This window comes from Culex pipiens, chromosome 1, assembly GCF_016801865.2.
Source record: "Culex pipiens pallens isolate TS chromosome 1, TS_CPP_V2, whole genome shotgun sequence".
Lineage (NCBI taxonomy): Eukaryota > Metazoa > Arthropoda > Insecta > Diptera > Culicidae > Culex > Culex pipiens.
Genome location: NC_068937.1, coordinates 90,856,001 through 90,872,120, shown reverse-complemented (window position 1 = coordinate 90,872,120; position 16,120 = coordinate 90,856,001). Strand labels below are relative to the sequence as shown.

At 39.1% G+C, this 16,120-nt stretch overlaps 1 protein-coding gene across 1 annotated transcript in view; it reads left to right on the top strand.

The window, feature by feature from the left end:
• The first annotated feature begins 6,759 nt into the window (after nt 1-6,759).
• The window catches only part of LOC120418740 (translational regulator orb2), a 68,074-nt gene continuing 58,713 nt past the window's right edge, over nt 6,760-16,120 (top strand). The window contains 3 exon segments of the mRNA XM_039581215.2: nt 6,760-7,550; nt 7,617-7,711; nt 7,795-7,897. Coding sequence (XP_039437149.1) covers nt 7,487-7,550; nt 7,617-7,711; nt 7,795-7,897 — 262 coding nt within the window. The 5' untranslated portion in view covers nt 6,760-7,486.

Here is a 16,120-nt window from a genome sequence, read left to right as displayed (position 1 = left end):
TTTCCCTGCGTTCGTACACTAATACAAGCATGAAAACATAGCCATACCTTTTACAGATAGATTACACTGGTGGTCAGTAGGTGGCCGTGACCGGCATTATGGAAATCTACATCTATTACAGACAAACAGGCATTAATGTACTTTTAATTCAACCAATCTATAAATCAACTGCATCGTTGGAAACGGCCAAACTTACCACGGCAAATTTGAATTCACCACATCTTAATTACACTCAAACCCCGATGGTTTGACACCAACTGTTGTCAAACGAACGGGGTCACTTATTAGTTTGAAACCCATTTTACAAGGAGTTCACACACACTGCCTAACTTTGTTTTGATAGTGTGCGTGAGCTGTAAAAAGTGACAGTTCGTCACTTTTTAGTTAGACTTTGACCAACCAACGGGTTACAAACTAAAAACGTGACCAACCACCGGGGGTTTTGTGTATTCGAGTTTGACAGATGCAGAGCGCTCGTGAGCAGTGAAGAATGAATTTTCGATCAAATTTTACAGTAAATTACATCTGTTTGGATGTATCATTGAAAAAAAACTAAATTATGCTTTTTGTCAGGCTAACATATTCAGTAAATTGTCTTTTTATTTATTTTTTTACTTACTTTGCGCAAAATTGTGTCCTAAAATTAAGCTTACATTTGAGATATTATTGTTCACAACAATAAAGCTTTTTTTCTGAATACAATGACCCTTTGTACGACCGCAAAGGATGTAAAAATTGATTTTTAAATCAATTTAAAAAATAAATAACATCTCGGTCCTTCTTGACAGAAAAGTTCCTACTTGACAGCTTGTTCTAAGGGGACCACAGTTGATCATCCGAATAATGTTGTCTTGTAAATTTATATTTTTTTTGCATTAAAATGAAAAAAAAGTGATCACAAATGGTTTTTAATCGTGTTTTTTACTGTTGTACATAAAAATCTACATAGGACTTTAGGACCCTATTACTTCTTCCCGTGCATAGCGCCTTGGAGCGTTCTTTTATTACGTAACGCAAAAATATGGACTTTTGGACCCCCTCCCCCCACCTCGTAACAAAATTTCCATACAAATTTTAAAAAAAATGTATGGGGCGTAACACGGCCATCGACCCCCCCCCCCTCCCCCCAACTGCGTTACGTAATAAAAGAACGCTCCCCATCTGCTGATGGATACTCATTAAGCAGGGGCGCAAACCTCCCTCCATATCCAAAACTCATGGTACGATTATGATGATGACAGAACGAGATTATATTGCAACCGCAACTACAAGCCCGCTTTCGTCGTTCACCAGAACACAGTTTTATTGACTTTTCCCGGGATTATAGTAATTCTAAATGATGTGCTCGACGGTAGATGGCGCTCGCACATTCGGGTCGCGCCCGACGGTGGATAATTGATTTAATCGCTCACGTGTATGCTCGTGAGCGGGGGAGTGGATTGAATTTAATGCTCCGCGAAGGAATTTATTTACGGGTGTGCTCCCGATAAATTCAGTCATTAAAAACTCGCGAACGCAAATACAACCCGTGTTCCGTGGTGTGTTATACTTATGGAATTAAATTCTTTTGCGCGGAAATGACTTCTAGAACGCTGACAACAAAATTTCGTCCCCGTCGCACAAATCATCAAATTTCATGGAAAGAGCAGTAAAAACTCCCGCAGCAATCGCTCTTTTTGTAACGTGGTAGGGGGTAAAATGTGCACCAACGTGTAAAAAAATTAAATCCAAACTTTACGACCGCGCAGGTGGGATAATGTCTGCCACAATAAAACTCGAACCGACGTCGACGACAAGAATGTTTATTGCCGTTATCCAAGTACATGCGATCTTGCTGCTGGGAACGCACACCTTCCAGCCACCCGGAAACTGCGCTGTACAAGGTGACACGAAGTCCTGAACGCTGAACGTTGTCGTCATTCAGGGGCAGAGATTTGCCAAACGACTGCTGCCTGCCTGCGCGCTGGTTTGTGACGAAGATGAGCGCGGTTGTTTCGCTTATCGTTTTTCACATCGTTTGCGTGTTTGGCGTTTCAATTCGAATTAGCGCCGAGCTGAGGGATGTAAAATGATAAAAGATTTTTATAACGCCTCTGCTCGTGATCTGCGAACCCGTTCTGTTCCGGTGTCATTAAGGTATCACGCGCCTGAACTTATGTTAAATTTGCGCGACTAACCCCTGGCCCCATCTAGTTGGTCAAACAAGAATCAAGACAATTTCAACGGAAATCTTGACACCTGTTGAACAATTCCCCTCGATTTTCCAAATTCAATGCGATTCAAGTGCCAAACAAATATTTGCTTTACAGCCACAATGTCGGCAAAAGCACCTTCGAGCAAATCATTGTTCAATTACTGCCAAAATCACAGTAGGACGGAATTCCCCCCTGTTAACCCCAGGACAAACAGCAAATTGACTCCATTTCCGCTTCAAACAGCCAATTGTTTGATTTCCTGATTGGAAACGCTCCAGCAGCAGCAGCCCGAGCGATAATGAGATATTGGAAAACATTCCTGCGCCAAAAGGACCAACCAATCTCAATCAGTCGAGTTTTCCCGTCGCCTGAATGTAGACGCCTGCCGACGTGCTGCCATCTGTTGGGGAAAGTTACCCTGGGAGTGGTGCCGAACGATAAATAAACGATCCATTAACAATTCGATTAAGACCTTAATCGAATTTATGCGCCTCGATATGTTTTCTCTCACTTTGTTGAGTTGCTGACCGGTTGACCGTTTTGCGGGGAATGGGCGTCAGGCTGGAAAGTGTGTGCCGATTTTGGGATCAGATCGACCCGTCGTTCAAATTAAACGATTACAACTTTTGGACCTTTCTCCGTCGATGTGTATACATTTGGTTTGGTTTGGAACATGTGAATTGCTTGACGCAATTATTAGCTCGTTTAAAAAAGTTTCATGGATTAAAAATGTGTGAAATTAAGAGTCTCTTATTTATTTTTTTATGCTTAAATCTCATCGGTTTGTAGGAAAAATGTTTGATTACCATTCTAGAAATATTAAAAATGTTATGTTTTCTTTCAAATACCACCCGTGTTCTTGCAGAGTTAAGCCGAAACTAAATTTCTTAATTACTCAACTCGACATTTTTGAACTAGATTTCAGTAAACGCTCCGATTTCGTCGAGGTATGATAGATCTAAGCTCCCTGAACGCGCTCCAATCCACAGAATTGAATGTTAGTGAACTCCTTGCCAATAAATAAAAATGTAAATTTCGGGTATCATTTCAAACAAATAATTTTAAACTTTATAATCAAAAATAACTTTTCGAATAAGGGTTGAATTAGAGACCCTAAATAAGGAGACTGGTCTAAGTTTGCTAAATCGATCTGGCAACGTATGTTTTGGAGCTTGGCAGTTTTGCTGGGCGTAAAGGCAAATGCTCGTTTGGATACGTCAAACTCGTGTATGTTTGGGTACGTCAAATTAACTCGACCAGTCTCTCTATTTAGGATCTCTAGGTTGAATAGGGTGGTAATTTCTCCCGGGTTATATTTTACATCCTGGAAATTCCCGGGATCCAGGGTATTTTAAATAGTCGTAATACCTATTTTTCAATATTTTTTCAGTTTTTGAAGTTTGAAACCATATAATGAGTTGATTACTATTAACTGGTGATAGTTTAAGACTAAAATCTGAACAGGGATTGACGGAAATTTTTAATGTAGGGGAGAGTGGGGAGACTTGATCCCCGGGGAGACTTGATCCCAAGCCTGTATCTCGTCAGCATGTGGGTAAAACAATTAGCTTTGTTCTAGAAAGTTGTGCGAAATTGACTAAAACTCATTGTAGAAAACAAAGAAAAAAATTAAAAAATGTTTAGATTGAGTTACACACATTTTTCTAAGAAGTGATGCAAAAAACTTCCAAGAGATCTTTTTTCTTTGTTTTGATAAGTATAGAAAACACTCAAAAATTATTCAAAAAAATATTTTTTATACATGAAATGTTTGATAAACATATCAACTCCACAACCCTTACGCATTTGACTTTAAATTTATCGTCATACTATTTTTACAATCAAATGTTTAAAAAAGTGCGTTTAGGGAGACTTGATCCCTGCATTTTTACAGTCACTGGAATCAGCCTCAAGATTAAATAATTGGGCTGGGTTTTCGTACATGGTTTTCTTTAGTATAGTTGTACATAACTTACTGCAGTTTGAACCATTTTTCAAAAGTTTTTTAAACAAAAATTACCAGCTTTTAAAAACATGCTCAATTTTGGTCTGAAAAAGAAAATTTTATGTTTTCAAATATTTTGCATGCTAAACTTGTTATATTTTGAACACAATCGTACAGGTTTAATGTGAAATTGCTGTATCTTATAGAAAATAAAAAGTTTGGATGAATAAGAAACATTTTGCTTAAGATTTCTTCAAAATGTTGAAAGGGGGATCAAGTTACCCCCAACATTTTGAAAATGCCGGTTTAAAATATTTTTTTAAAACGCTTGGCATGATTCAAAGAGATTATCTGATGAAATACCCTTATCAGCCAAATATAGTTGAATGTTTAAGCTTTCAATTGATGCAAAAAGATCATAGTTTTGTGAGAAATTGACAAAGTTATGTGCGATACAAAAAAAGGGGATCAAGTCTCCCCATTCTCCCCTACTTTGATGTGCTTTGGTTTTTGAATTAACCACAATTCTTTATCCAATTTGATTAAGATTTAATAAGTTTCTAATAGTTTAGTTTATTTCGCTTATTTTATTGATATGACTAGGTGAGCATAAAAAACAATGTTCGATGTCTTTGATAACGTCTAAAACAAAAAATCAAAAAAGAATAGAAACGAAAACATAGAAAATTACAACTACTAAATGTAAAATTTTATATAAGTTAATAATTTCGTCTTTTGTATAACAAATATTTTCCAAATAATTTCTTATCTTCATTTCAGTCATTTCCTGCAAACTAGGGCGAACCGGGACTATCCAGATTTTTAAGCGAAGATGGCGTCACGAATGGTGCACATCCAAAATGTCAAAATCACGCGATGGTACCAACATTACAAAAAAAGTGTGTTACATTTTTTTTCTTCGAGAGTGCACCATTCGTGACGCCATCTTCGCTTAAAAACTGGATAGTCTTCATATGGACCGTAGATTTTACACGATTAAATTTGGAAATCGATGTGCTCATTTTGTTGTTCAGTTTCTGTTATAAAATATCAAAATATTATGCAAGAAATTCGGTTCAAACAGCTGTTCCAATTCGTTACATTAGTCCTGGTTCGTCTAAGATACCGGGAAATATGAACATTCTTTGCGAATAAAAAAAAATCACATAAGTAAATAAAATACCGAATCATTTGAAAACTTATAAAATATCATTGAAATTATTTAAAGAGCTACTATATGCATTTTGTGGATCGGTACACAAACAATTGTACAATTTGTCTCAATATGCAAAATTACTATCTTGGGGCACTTCCTACCTTTTGACAATAGACGTGTAACAAGATAGCACACAAGCGATGATATGTCAAACAGCTTCATAAAGCTATTGTTATTAAGTATTTTACTGTTCCACTATTTGCACAGTCAAATACGAATTTCCAGACGAAAATAGGTATTTTAATTTTCAATTTCGGAAACCGGTACAAATCCCAAATTTCCCAGGATTCGGGAATTTCCGGTTTGGGAAAATTCCCGGGAATTCTGTCCCGAGATATCCAGGGATGTACGCACTAGGGTTGAAATACTTATTTTTGGCATTTTTAAATGTTGAAAAGAGCACATTTTTTTTAAAAAGCTGTCAAATTTGAATAGAAAATGATATGGATAAACTTATAATGCAAAAGAACTTCTTTTGGCATACGGAAGTCAGATAAAAAAAAATGTAAAAAATGGTGGTCAAAATCTCAGACTATTGGGTCCTAAAATTAAGCTTATATTTGTGATTTTATTGTTCACAACGATAAAGCTTTTTTTTCTGAGTACAATGACCCAGTACACATAAATTTTTAAAAATCAAGTTCGCGGCCCTTTTTGACAGAAAAGGCTCTACTTGACAGCTCGTTACAAGGGGACCATAGTTGATCCATCGATAAAATCAAAAAAGTGATCAGAAATGGTTTTAAATCGTGTTTTTTTTTACCGTTGTACATAAAAATTGACATAGGGCTTTAAGACCTTATTGCTCATCTGTCCATACAAATATTCCAATAAGTACTACGTTTGAATGCCGATATCTCAGCAACCACTAAGTTTAATACAAATCAAAATTTTGCCCGAAAAAAGGTGCACTTTATCATATTTTTTGTTTTTATTAAAAAGGGAACTTCACATCAAATTTTGCATCTTGGAATAAATTGAATTTTTTTCGACCGTTTTACAAAAAATGTATTTTTGATTGACAAAACTGTCAAATCGCTCAAAAGTTGTTTTACTTGATCCATTAAAAAAAAACAAAACGTATAAATTATTCAAAAATAATGTTTTTGCGGAAATCAACTTTTGTGATATGATGTAAAATACAGATTCTAGAATATTTAGATATCATTTTTATATGGATAACTGTCAAATTTGTATGGAAACTTGTAAGGACGATCCACACAAAAAAAAATCCTAAAAAGGCTTACAGTAGAAGAGTCAAGAATTTACAAAATGTTTATTTCCTGCAACCTCAATGAGGACCATCGAAATGAAGGACATTTCCGAAGACATTAAACGGTTGCTAGCGGACCCTTCTGGGGACGGATACACGACAAAAGGTCAATTTATGGAATGCACTCCCAAAATCGAGGGGTGGAAGCCCAAATTTCCTCCATGTTCAGTAAATTAAAACAATCACAATTATTGCTTGTAATTTGTATTTATTGAACTCGCTGCTGCTGCCCCTGTTACTACAAGCACTTCTGAATCCGAAATACCGAAGGTTGTGGGTCCAAAGAGAGGGGAAAAAATGTATGTTCAGGAAATGCATGTTCCAGCCGTGTTTGACCACCGACGATTACAGGTTCCTGCCCTGCCGTGCCCAGGGTGTGTCACGAAATGTTGAGTTTTGCATTTCAATCCGCTCGGACATGTACCCTGAACACGCACGTGATTGTAAGCTCGAGCTGAAAACAGTAATTTTCAGATTAGAGTGCAAGTTATTGCGGAAGCTTTTGTATACACTTCATAAATTACGGCTAATTTTCAGTTGGAATTGAGTCGTAAGATTAACTATCTTTCCAACAGGAATTTCTGAGATTTCCACTCAAACAAAAATCGCCAACAAGTAGGCAATCTGCGCGCCACTCAAAGCATGGCTCTTTGGCCAGCTCACAACGTGCGCGGCATCCAAGTTGGCCGGAACGTCCCTAGCAACGGTTGCTAACCACGGCCACTGTGGCCGCGGCCATCCAAGAACTCGCTCATTTCCAAACTGACCACGGCTTCAGTCGGGAAGAATCTTTTTTTTGCGTTGACGCGAGTGATTTGCAATTTCGAGATTTTTTCAACGGTTTCAATCCGCGCGTGATGAATTCCTCCGGTGTGCAAATGTGGCGTGCCATGATGGCACTCAAAGTGGGCGATTATCGAAGTAATTTTTGGTGTTTGAATTTGAAAAACATTAAAAAACTAACCTCACTTTTCTCTCTCTTCGCAGGCAAACCGTTCTTCTCGGGACTAGACGAGCACATCACGGACGATGCCGGCGGGTTCGGAACCGGCAAGGACTACCCGAACGGATTCCACAGTACGGTAAGTTGACGTTTGTCCCCGGGGGAAGATCTTTTCCTCAAGCGCTAATTCCGTCTTTCGTCATCTTACTTCCCCCTCGGCAGGGTAACTGCTCCCGCTCGTCGCCCCACTCGAACGGTTCCGAGTCGACGGAACGGTTCTCGCGGAAGGTGTTTGTCGGCGGACTTCCGCCGGACATCGATGAAGGTAAGTGCTCTTGCTTCGATATTGTCCCGCACTCAATCGAGCACGAAAGGAACACATGTTTCAATTTGCACGTGCGAACACACACACACCTGAACCCGGAACTACGGGGTGAAATATGGACTCGCCGGTTATCTTCCGGAACGTGTGTTCCGGGACATGCCCCAGCCAAGAGTGTGCACTGTGAATTAGGAGAAATGGAAATTCATTTTCTCCTACTCCAAATCCTCCTGGAATCTATGTGGTCATTTATTACGACGATCTACTTCTTTGGGTGTTGTCCGACGGAAAATTGCATTTGCGCCAGCAACCGGTCCGTGACACTCTACTTGTTCGAAATTGGCATATCGGAACAGTTTCGGGTTTCCACTTTTGAAGCGGACCGAAAAAGCAATCTCATATTTTCCAATTGTGATAATTTCTGGGACGGGGTGGAAGGGGGCCAACTCTGGCTTTGACTAGAAGGTGAATTAAACTAATAAAATGGATGTGACAGTTGTTGGGAATGGTTCCGATGGCTTTTGTGGGACGAAATGGAACCGGGGGTTCCGGCAATGCACTAGCAATTCATTACTGGAATTTTAATAATAGTTTTAATAGTTGATTGGGGATAATAAAAGTGCAACAGGTTGAGCGAAGGCTGCTTCATTTTCATAAGTTTAACTTAAATGGCTTCTGTTTGAGCTTTTTCATGGTTTTTAACATTTATTCGATTGCAGCTTGCTTGGCTTCATTGAAAAATTTTAAACAAAAAAGGTAGCTAAATTTGAAGCAAACAAATTGCTGAAGATGTTGAGATATTTATTTATGAAGTTCAAAAATTCTAAGGATACATTTTAGAATACACTCAGTGGTTTGTTTTCCGCACAGATTAAACCTTTCCCATAAATAAATCGCACAGGTTCGTTACGGCGACCGGATATCAGATCGACATTTGCTGAAACTAAGCCTGACATTGAGTCAAAAGAAGGTTAAAATGCAAGGTATGTAGATAAGTCTACATCTACATCTTATCTTATCTATATATCTACAATCTAAGGTTAAAATGCAAGGTTTGTAGATTACACTACTCGACAAAACAAAACTTGTGTCATGGGAAACACGATATCTCATCGGTTCCGCAGAGAAAATGCTTCCCCGAATCCGATGCAATCGACAGAATTTGATGTTATGTCCACGCGGACTGACGAGAATGTGGTAAATTTTTTAACATAAAAAATGTACAATTTAAAAAAAAACCATGCGTCTCCTCCCAATTATACGAGCCATCTACAAGAATATGGAAGCGCCTGGTGCATAGCCATTTCCAACGGAAACAACCAATACAAATGTATAACAAAGTTGTCAAGTTCGGGGGGTCCACAGCTAGCATTTTTTGTACGATTATAAAAATAAATATTAAAAGTTTAAAATTAAAATATTTGAAAAACATTTTTTTTTAAATTTATTTGTTTACTAAAATTTTATGTATCTCATACTTCGGGATGTCCATGGTCATCCAAGGACTCCCTGTAGTTAAGATCTTCGAGTCTACCGCCGTAACAAGCAAGAGGTCGTCGGATTTTGACCTCGGATCATGTGCGTATAGCATCAGTGCATATGGTAGACTACTATATGAATGTGTAAGGATATCCATGGTCATCCAAAGACTCCCTGGAGTTAAGATCTACGAGTCTACCGCCTTAACAAGCTAGAGGTCGTCGGATTTTGACCCCGGATCATGTGCATATAGCATCAGTGCATATGGTAGACTACTATATGAATGTAATGGGATGTCCATAGTCATACGAGGACTCCCTGGAGTTAAGATCTACGGGTCTACTGCCGTAACAAGCAAGAGGAGAAGCAAGAGGACTCCCTGGAGTTAAGATCTACGAGTCTACTGCCGTAACAAGTAAGAGGTCGTCGGATTTTGACCTCGGATCTTGTGTGTATAGTAGGGTGGGTCATTTTTTTTCGAAAGTGCTCGGATCCGGCTGAAATAAAGACCATATTGTAGAGGGGACCCATAGGGACTCTCATACCAAATTTGAGCTCATTTGGTTGAAAACTGGCTTGTCGCTCGGGGGTTAAAGTTTACATGGAAATTACTATGGGAAATGCGTGATTTTACTTCAAACGCTCCTACAAGCTAAGCGACAAACTTTAACCCACACTTACACTAGGTAGCCGTGTCGGGGGTGGTCCAAGGCACATTTTTCTCTAAGGGTTCATGGTCATCCGTTCAACCCTGAGCTTGCGCAAAGCCGAAACATCCGGTGACGCCGGAATTCTTCAAAATCTCAGGTTTAACGGTCGACGCATGCTACGAAACTATGATTGACGCATCGGAAACACGACGCCAAACGTCAACACAATTACTCACCAAAATTTACAAACCCCCCGTTGGAGCTTAACCATTGGCTAGTGGCCGCAGTGTTGACCGAGAATACTTCACATCATTGCGTACATCCACTTCCGGTAAATAGCGGGATGAGGTGATACGTTCCGGATCAATTTGGGCTGAGACCAACGGCATGGGAAGTGTCTGTGCGAGATCAGAAGTGGATAATGGCGATTGGACAAGATCCATCAATGGAGGAATAAGGAACCTACAGCCTTGTTCAACCCGGCGGCGGACAGTTGACCTCCTTTGCAAATCACATGTCGATGCACTTCCGGCATCGCTGGGGGCAAATGTGCCGTGTGAGAATTGACGAGGAATCGACCACGAATGCCGCCATCCAAAAGGTCAAGCGAGAGCAGATGCAAGTGCTGGGGGAAGTCTAGGAAGATGTTTGAAAGACAATAATGCTCAAGAATAAACTGCTTAAGATTTATAATTTATTTCAATCAAAAATTACAATAATAATTACATTCGTAAATTCTATTCCGTGTGTGACGCAAAAAAACCAAAACCTCCATCACCAGTTCACGATCCCCGTCCAGGAAGTGACTATTATCGATCCACATCCCGCACGGATATGTTGGTGGCCATCGTTTACATCATGTAAGGCGGATTGATCAAGGACCGTGCAGTTAGTCCTGGCTACAGCCGGTTTGCCTCCCGGTAACGCCCTTTGAAACGGACTGCCGATGAAGCTTTCCGCGTCGGCATGGTCGCCTTCCTCCCCCTTATGGTATAATCCCCCTCGCAGCTCCCGTTTCCAGGATGCTCAGGTCTCCGACCGCTGCCGGTTGTTCGCGCATTTTGTCCACAATGTTAGGCAGCGAGCGGTCAATGATGACGGTGTTTCTCTTTGCATTCTTACGACATCACTGACTGATCATCGTTTCCGGGAGGTTCGTAGAGTGGTGGTCTCAATAGGTTCAGGGACCTGTTCCGGCTGAGGTGTTTCCTAAAAAAAATATGCAAAATTTCGCCAATCTCGTATCTGCGAAAATAAAAGTGACGGTTATTTTTAGCTTTTTAAGTTCTAGGTTCAATTAATTGAACTTACCGATTCGAGACTTTCTTTTTCGCACTCTGCTTTTCTTTCCCCCAACTTGAAACTTTTTTTCGGTTGATGCTGCTAATGGTGTCTGCGGTACGCTCTAAGATTTTGCCATTCTGGCGTTTCTAGCTCGTCAGGTCACTCTCTTTTGCAGCACACTTCCGGACACTGACTTGCGATGTATTTGCAGCGAAATCGACGGCGAACCGTTGTTTCGTGCTTCAACTTTAGTATGTTGACGTTTGGCGTCGTGTTTCCGATGCGTCAATCATAGTTTCGTAGCATGCGTCGACCGTTAAACCTGAGATTTTGAAGAATTCCGGCGTCACCGGATGTTTCGGCTTTGCGCAAGCTCAGGGTTGAACGGATGACCATGAACCCTTAGAGAAAAATGTTCCTTGGACCACCCCCGACACGGCTACCTAGTGTAAGTGTGGGTTAAAGTTTGTCGCTTAGCTTGTAGGAGCGTTTGAAGTAAAATCACGCATTTCCCATAGTAATTTCCATGTAAACTTTAACCCCCGAGCGACAAGCCAGTTTTCAACCAAATGAGCTCAAATTTGGTATGAGAGTCCCTATGGGTCCCCTCTACAATATGGTCTTTATTTCAGCCGGATCCGAGCACTTTCGAAAAAAAATGACCCACCCTAGTGTATAGCATCAGTGCATATGGTAGACTACTATATGAATGTGTTGGGATGTCCATGGTCACCCAAGGACTCCCTGGTGTTAAGATCTACGAGTTTACCACCGTAACAAGCAAGAGGTCGTCGGATTTTGAACTCCACGGAACTCCAGGGAGTCCTTGGATGACCATGAACATCCCAACACATTCATATAGTAGTCTACCATACGCACTGATGCTATACACACAAGAACCGATGTCAAAATCCGACGACTTCTTGCTTGTTACGGCAGTAGACTCGTAGATCTTAACTCCAGGGAGTCCTCGGATGACTATGAACATTCCAAAACATTCATATAGTAGTCTACCATATGCACTGATGCTATACGCACATGATCCGGGGTCAAAATCCAACGACCTTTTGCTTGTTACGGCAGTAGACTCGTGGATCTTAACCCCAGGAAGTCCTTGGATGACCATGAACATCCCAACACATTCTTATAGTAGTCTACCATATGCACTGAGACGACAACGAGAAAGACGACATTATCCTGTGGAGAACCAGTAAATTTAGCGTAGTTTTTCTTTTAATTGTATTTTAAACGTAATGACACCGGAGGTAGCAATTTAAAAAGGTGTAAGCCTTACGCTGCTGTATTTAAAAAATAAACAAACAAACAAAAATAAACAAACACTGATGCTATGCGCACATGATCCGAGTTCAAAATCCGACGACCTCTTGCTTGTGACGGCGGTAGACTCGTGGATCTTGACCCCAGGGAGTCCTTGGATGACCATGAACATCCCAACACATTCATATAGTAGTCTATCATATGCACTGATGCTATACGCACATGATCCGGGGTCAAATTCCGACGACCTCTTGCTTGTTACGGCGGTAGACTCGTAGATCTTAACTCCAGGGAGTCAGTCCTTGGATGACCATGGACATCCCGAAGTACCCATAGACCTTTGAGATACATAAAATTTTAGTAAACAGATAAATTAAAAAAAAATGTTTTTCAAATATTTCAATTTTAAACTTTTAATATTTATTTTTATAATCGTACAAAAAATGCTAGCTGTGGACCTCCCCGAACTTGACAACTTTTTTATACATTTATTGGTTGTTTCCATTGTGCTTAAAGGAAATGGCTATGCACCAGGCGCTTCCATATTCTTGTAGATGGCTCATATAATTGGGAGGAGACGCATGGTTTTTTTTTTAATTGTTCGATTTTTTATGTTAAAAAATTTACCACATTCTCGTCAGTCCGAGTGGACATAAAATCAAATTCTGTCGATTGCATCGGATTCGGGGAAGCATTTTCTCTGAGGAAACAATGAGATATCGTATTTGCCATGGCACAAGTTTTGTTTTGTCGAGTAGTGATTAGTCTACATCTACATCTTATCTTATCTATATATCTACAAATCTTGACTTTTTTTTGATAAGGTCCTATAAACAAATGTAAACATTGAGTGTATCCCGCTTACTCCGATGGACTTTGACATAAGGTGTGAACGGGATACACTCAATGTTTACATTTGTTTATAGGACCTTATCAAAAAAAAGTCAAGAAATGTACCTTGATTAAAATGAACTTTTTTTTAAGTGATAGGTAATTACACAGCACGGTGCCTTGAAAAATTAGTATTCAGGTAAATTCATTAAAAAAATTAAGAATTCAAATATTTAAAATTTCATATGTAATCTTAAAAAAAAATAAAAATTCCAAAATTTTACATTAGGGAATCTTAGAAATCCAAAATTTATAAAAATTAGAGAGATTCAAAAAAATATAAATTTTTAATGCGTACATGCTAAATTTCATAATTTCAGAAATTTGATTGATTGATTTTTCACAAAAATGTGAAAATTTTTGATATTCTTAAAATTTAAAACTTCAAAAATTTCCAAGATCTAATAATTTAAAAAAGCAAAAAAATATAAATTCCTCAAAGAAATGTATAAAAAAATTATTTGATTCAGGCCGTTACAAATATTTTTCAAAATTTATGTGGATTTTTCTTAACATTTTGTGCCTTTTTCGTCATAATCGATAAACTAAAAAAATCATGTCAATCTTTGTTAATTAGATAAAATAACTCTTTCAATACCAAAATGTTGGTATGCATGTGGTATTCGAACTTCGTTCTAAAATCCTTTTAACAGTTGGACACGATGCCTGATTTTTCTGTTACATTCTTATTGGAATTCTATATAAACTGTAACTGTAATCATGCATCCTCAAAAATCCCACGAAAAATGCCAGTTTGTTTCTCTTTCTTTGAATTTCCTGATATTTTTACCTGCAGCTAAAACATGTTGATGCAGCAGCAGCTCGTTTTCAACAAGCGTTGATAGCTCAGTTGGTAAACTGGTTGCTAAAATGGTGTCTGCACCTTACCTGTCATGAGTTCGATTCCAGTATACCTCCAGTTTTCTTTACCTGATATTTTTTGGCTCTCCAAGCAAGACTCGTTTCCTGCTTGTTCGAAGGATTTAAATATAGCATCAAAATTCTACCCATTTCTCATTACAATCCCATTAGCCAAATTGAATTCCCGCTGTAATCCTATAGAGAATTCTCATTGTTTTTTGTCCAATGAGATTTTTATTTACCCGGAAAGTTTTTATTTGTCTGGTACTCATTTGCCCTTGGAATGGCACGTTTTGGTATTGCTTTGGTCTTCCCAATACAGTTTTTTGGTATGATTACATGATATTATACCATCTATTACTTTGCAACCAAGGGCACATTTTGGTATTTGTTATTATGCCAAGTAATACCAAAATATGGTATTCCCGTGTTATTTACCGCTGCTCGGGTTACGGATGTAAACAAACTTTGGATCTCTCCAGGGGTTCATATTTTCTACAAAATAATGACTTCACACACTGAAATCAGTGAAACTCAAGCTAAGTGAAGTTTTATACATGGTCTGATAACATTTTGGGGAAAATATTAGTTAAATTCAGGTGTTCCACAATTGTGAGAGGCACAATAATATCCCACAATACTCATACTCGTTGAAATTAATTTATTTTTACAGATTGGGATATCAATATATTTTTTTTAATAAACCACACATTTGATGTAAGGTGCCATAACTATTCAACTGAAATTGATTTGAATCTTGTTAAAAAATATTTCAAATATTTTCAAGAGTTGACTTATTTTTTACAAACAACATGAATGCCCGGAATGACAAACTTTTTGACGAAAAAAATAACAAATTGCTGACTTTTACCAGTTCTATTTTTTGCGAATTTTGACGAATTACCACCGATTTCCCGACTTGAGCGGCCACCCTGAAATAAGCTTAGTAGAATACGTACGAAAGCACGAACAAATATGTATTTAACCACCGGAACCCAAACCAAAAGTATAGACATTAACGCAAATCCGGCACGTTGGCCAAGTTAGTTGCACCTGCAGTGCAAATCCAATTAAATTCAGCTAGCATAATCAGATTCGAACCCGGACCAGTAATAAATTCAACTGTTCTGCATAAATAATTATGAAACCCCACCCCCAAACTTCTTCTCACCTGTCCCACCGTCAGCTTTTAAGCCAAGTGTTGATTGCAATTTCAAGCAAATTAGTCACGATAACCTAAAACAAACGATTTTTTACCTCCTAAACCCGCCCCCTAACACGAAACACGCAACACATGTTTCATTCGAACAACGTTGCTACACTCTAAAACATTCTGCACCATTTCAAAGTTCGGTGGGCAGTGTTGCCAGCAGCCAGAGCAGATACACAATTTTCAATTTATTTCCTGCTGCCTGCCCCGTAACCGATGACCTCCTGCGTGTACCTACTTCAAGAGAGTCTGTAATTTATACATTGCACACACTTGCTTAAATTTAGAGCTGTCTCTCCCTTGGGGAGCCTACCATCAACTGGGTCAAGTCCATGGGGTTACGGTGAAGGGTGGGGGTTCACCCAAAGTCACCCGCTCCTCCACACCCGAAAAACAATTTTCCTCAGCAAACAGACGGGTTCGATGGGTGGAGGAAAAGAAACCCCGTTGGCGAGGGAGGAGAAATGATTTGCTTTTACGAGCTGTGTTTGTCTTGTGGATTAATATCTCCCTGGTCCGAGTGTAAATTACGCAACTTCCAGAGCTCCAGCTTCCGAAAGCAGCCGTCGTCGT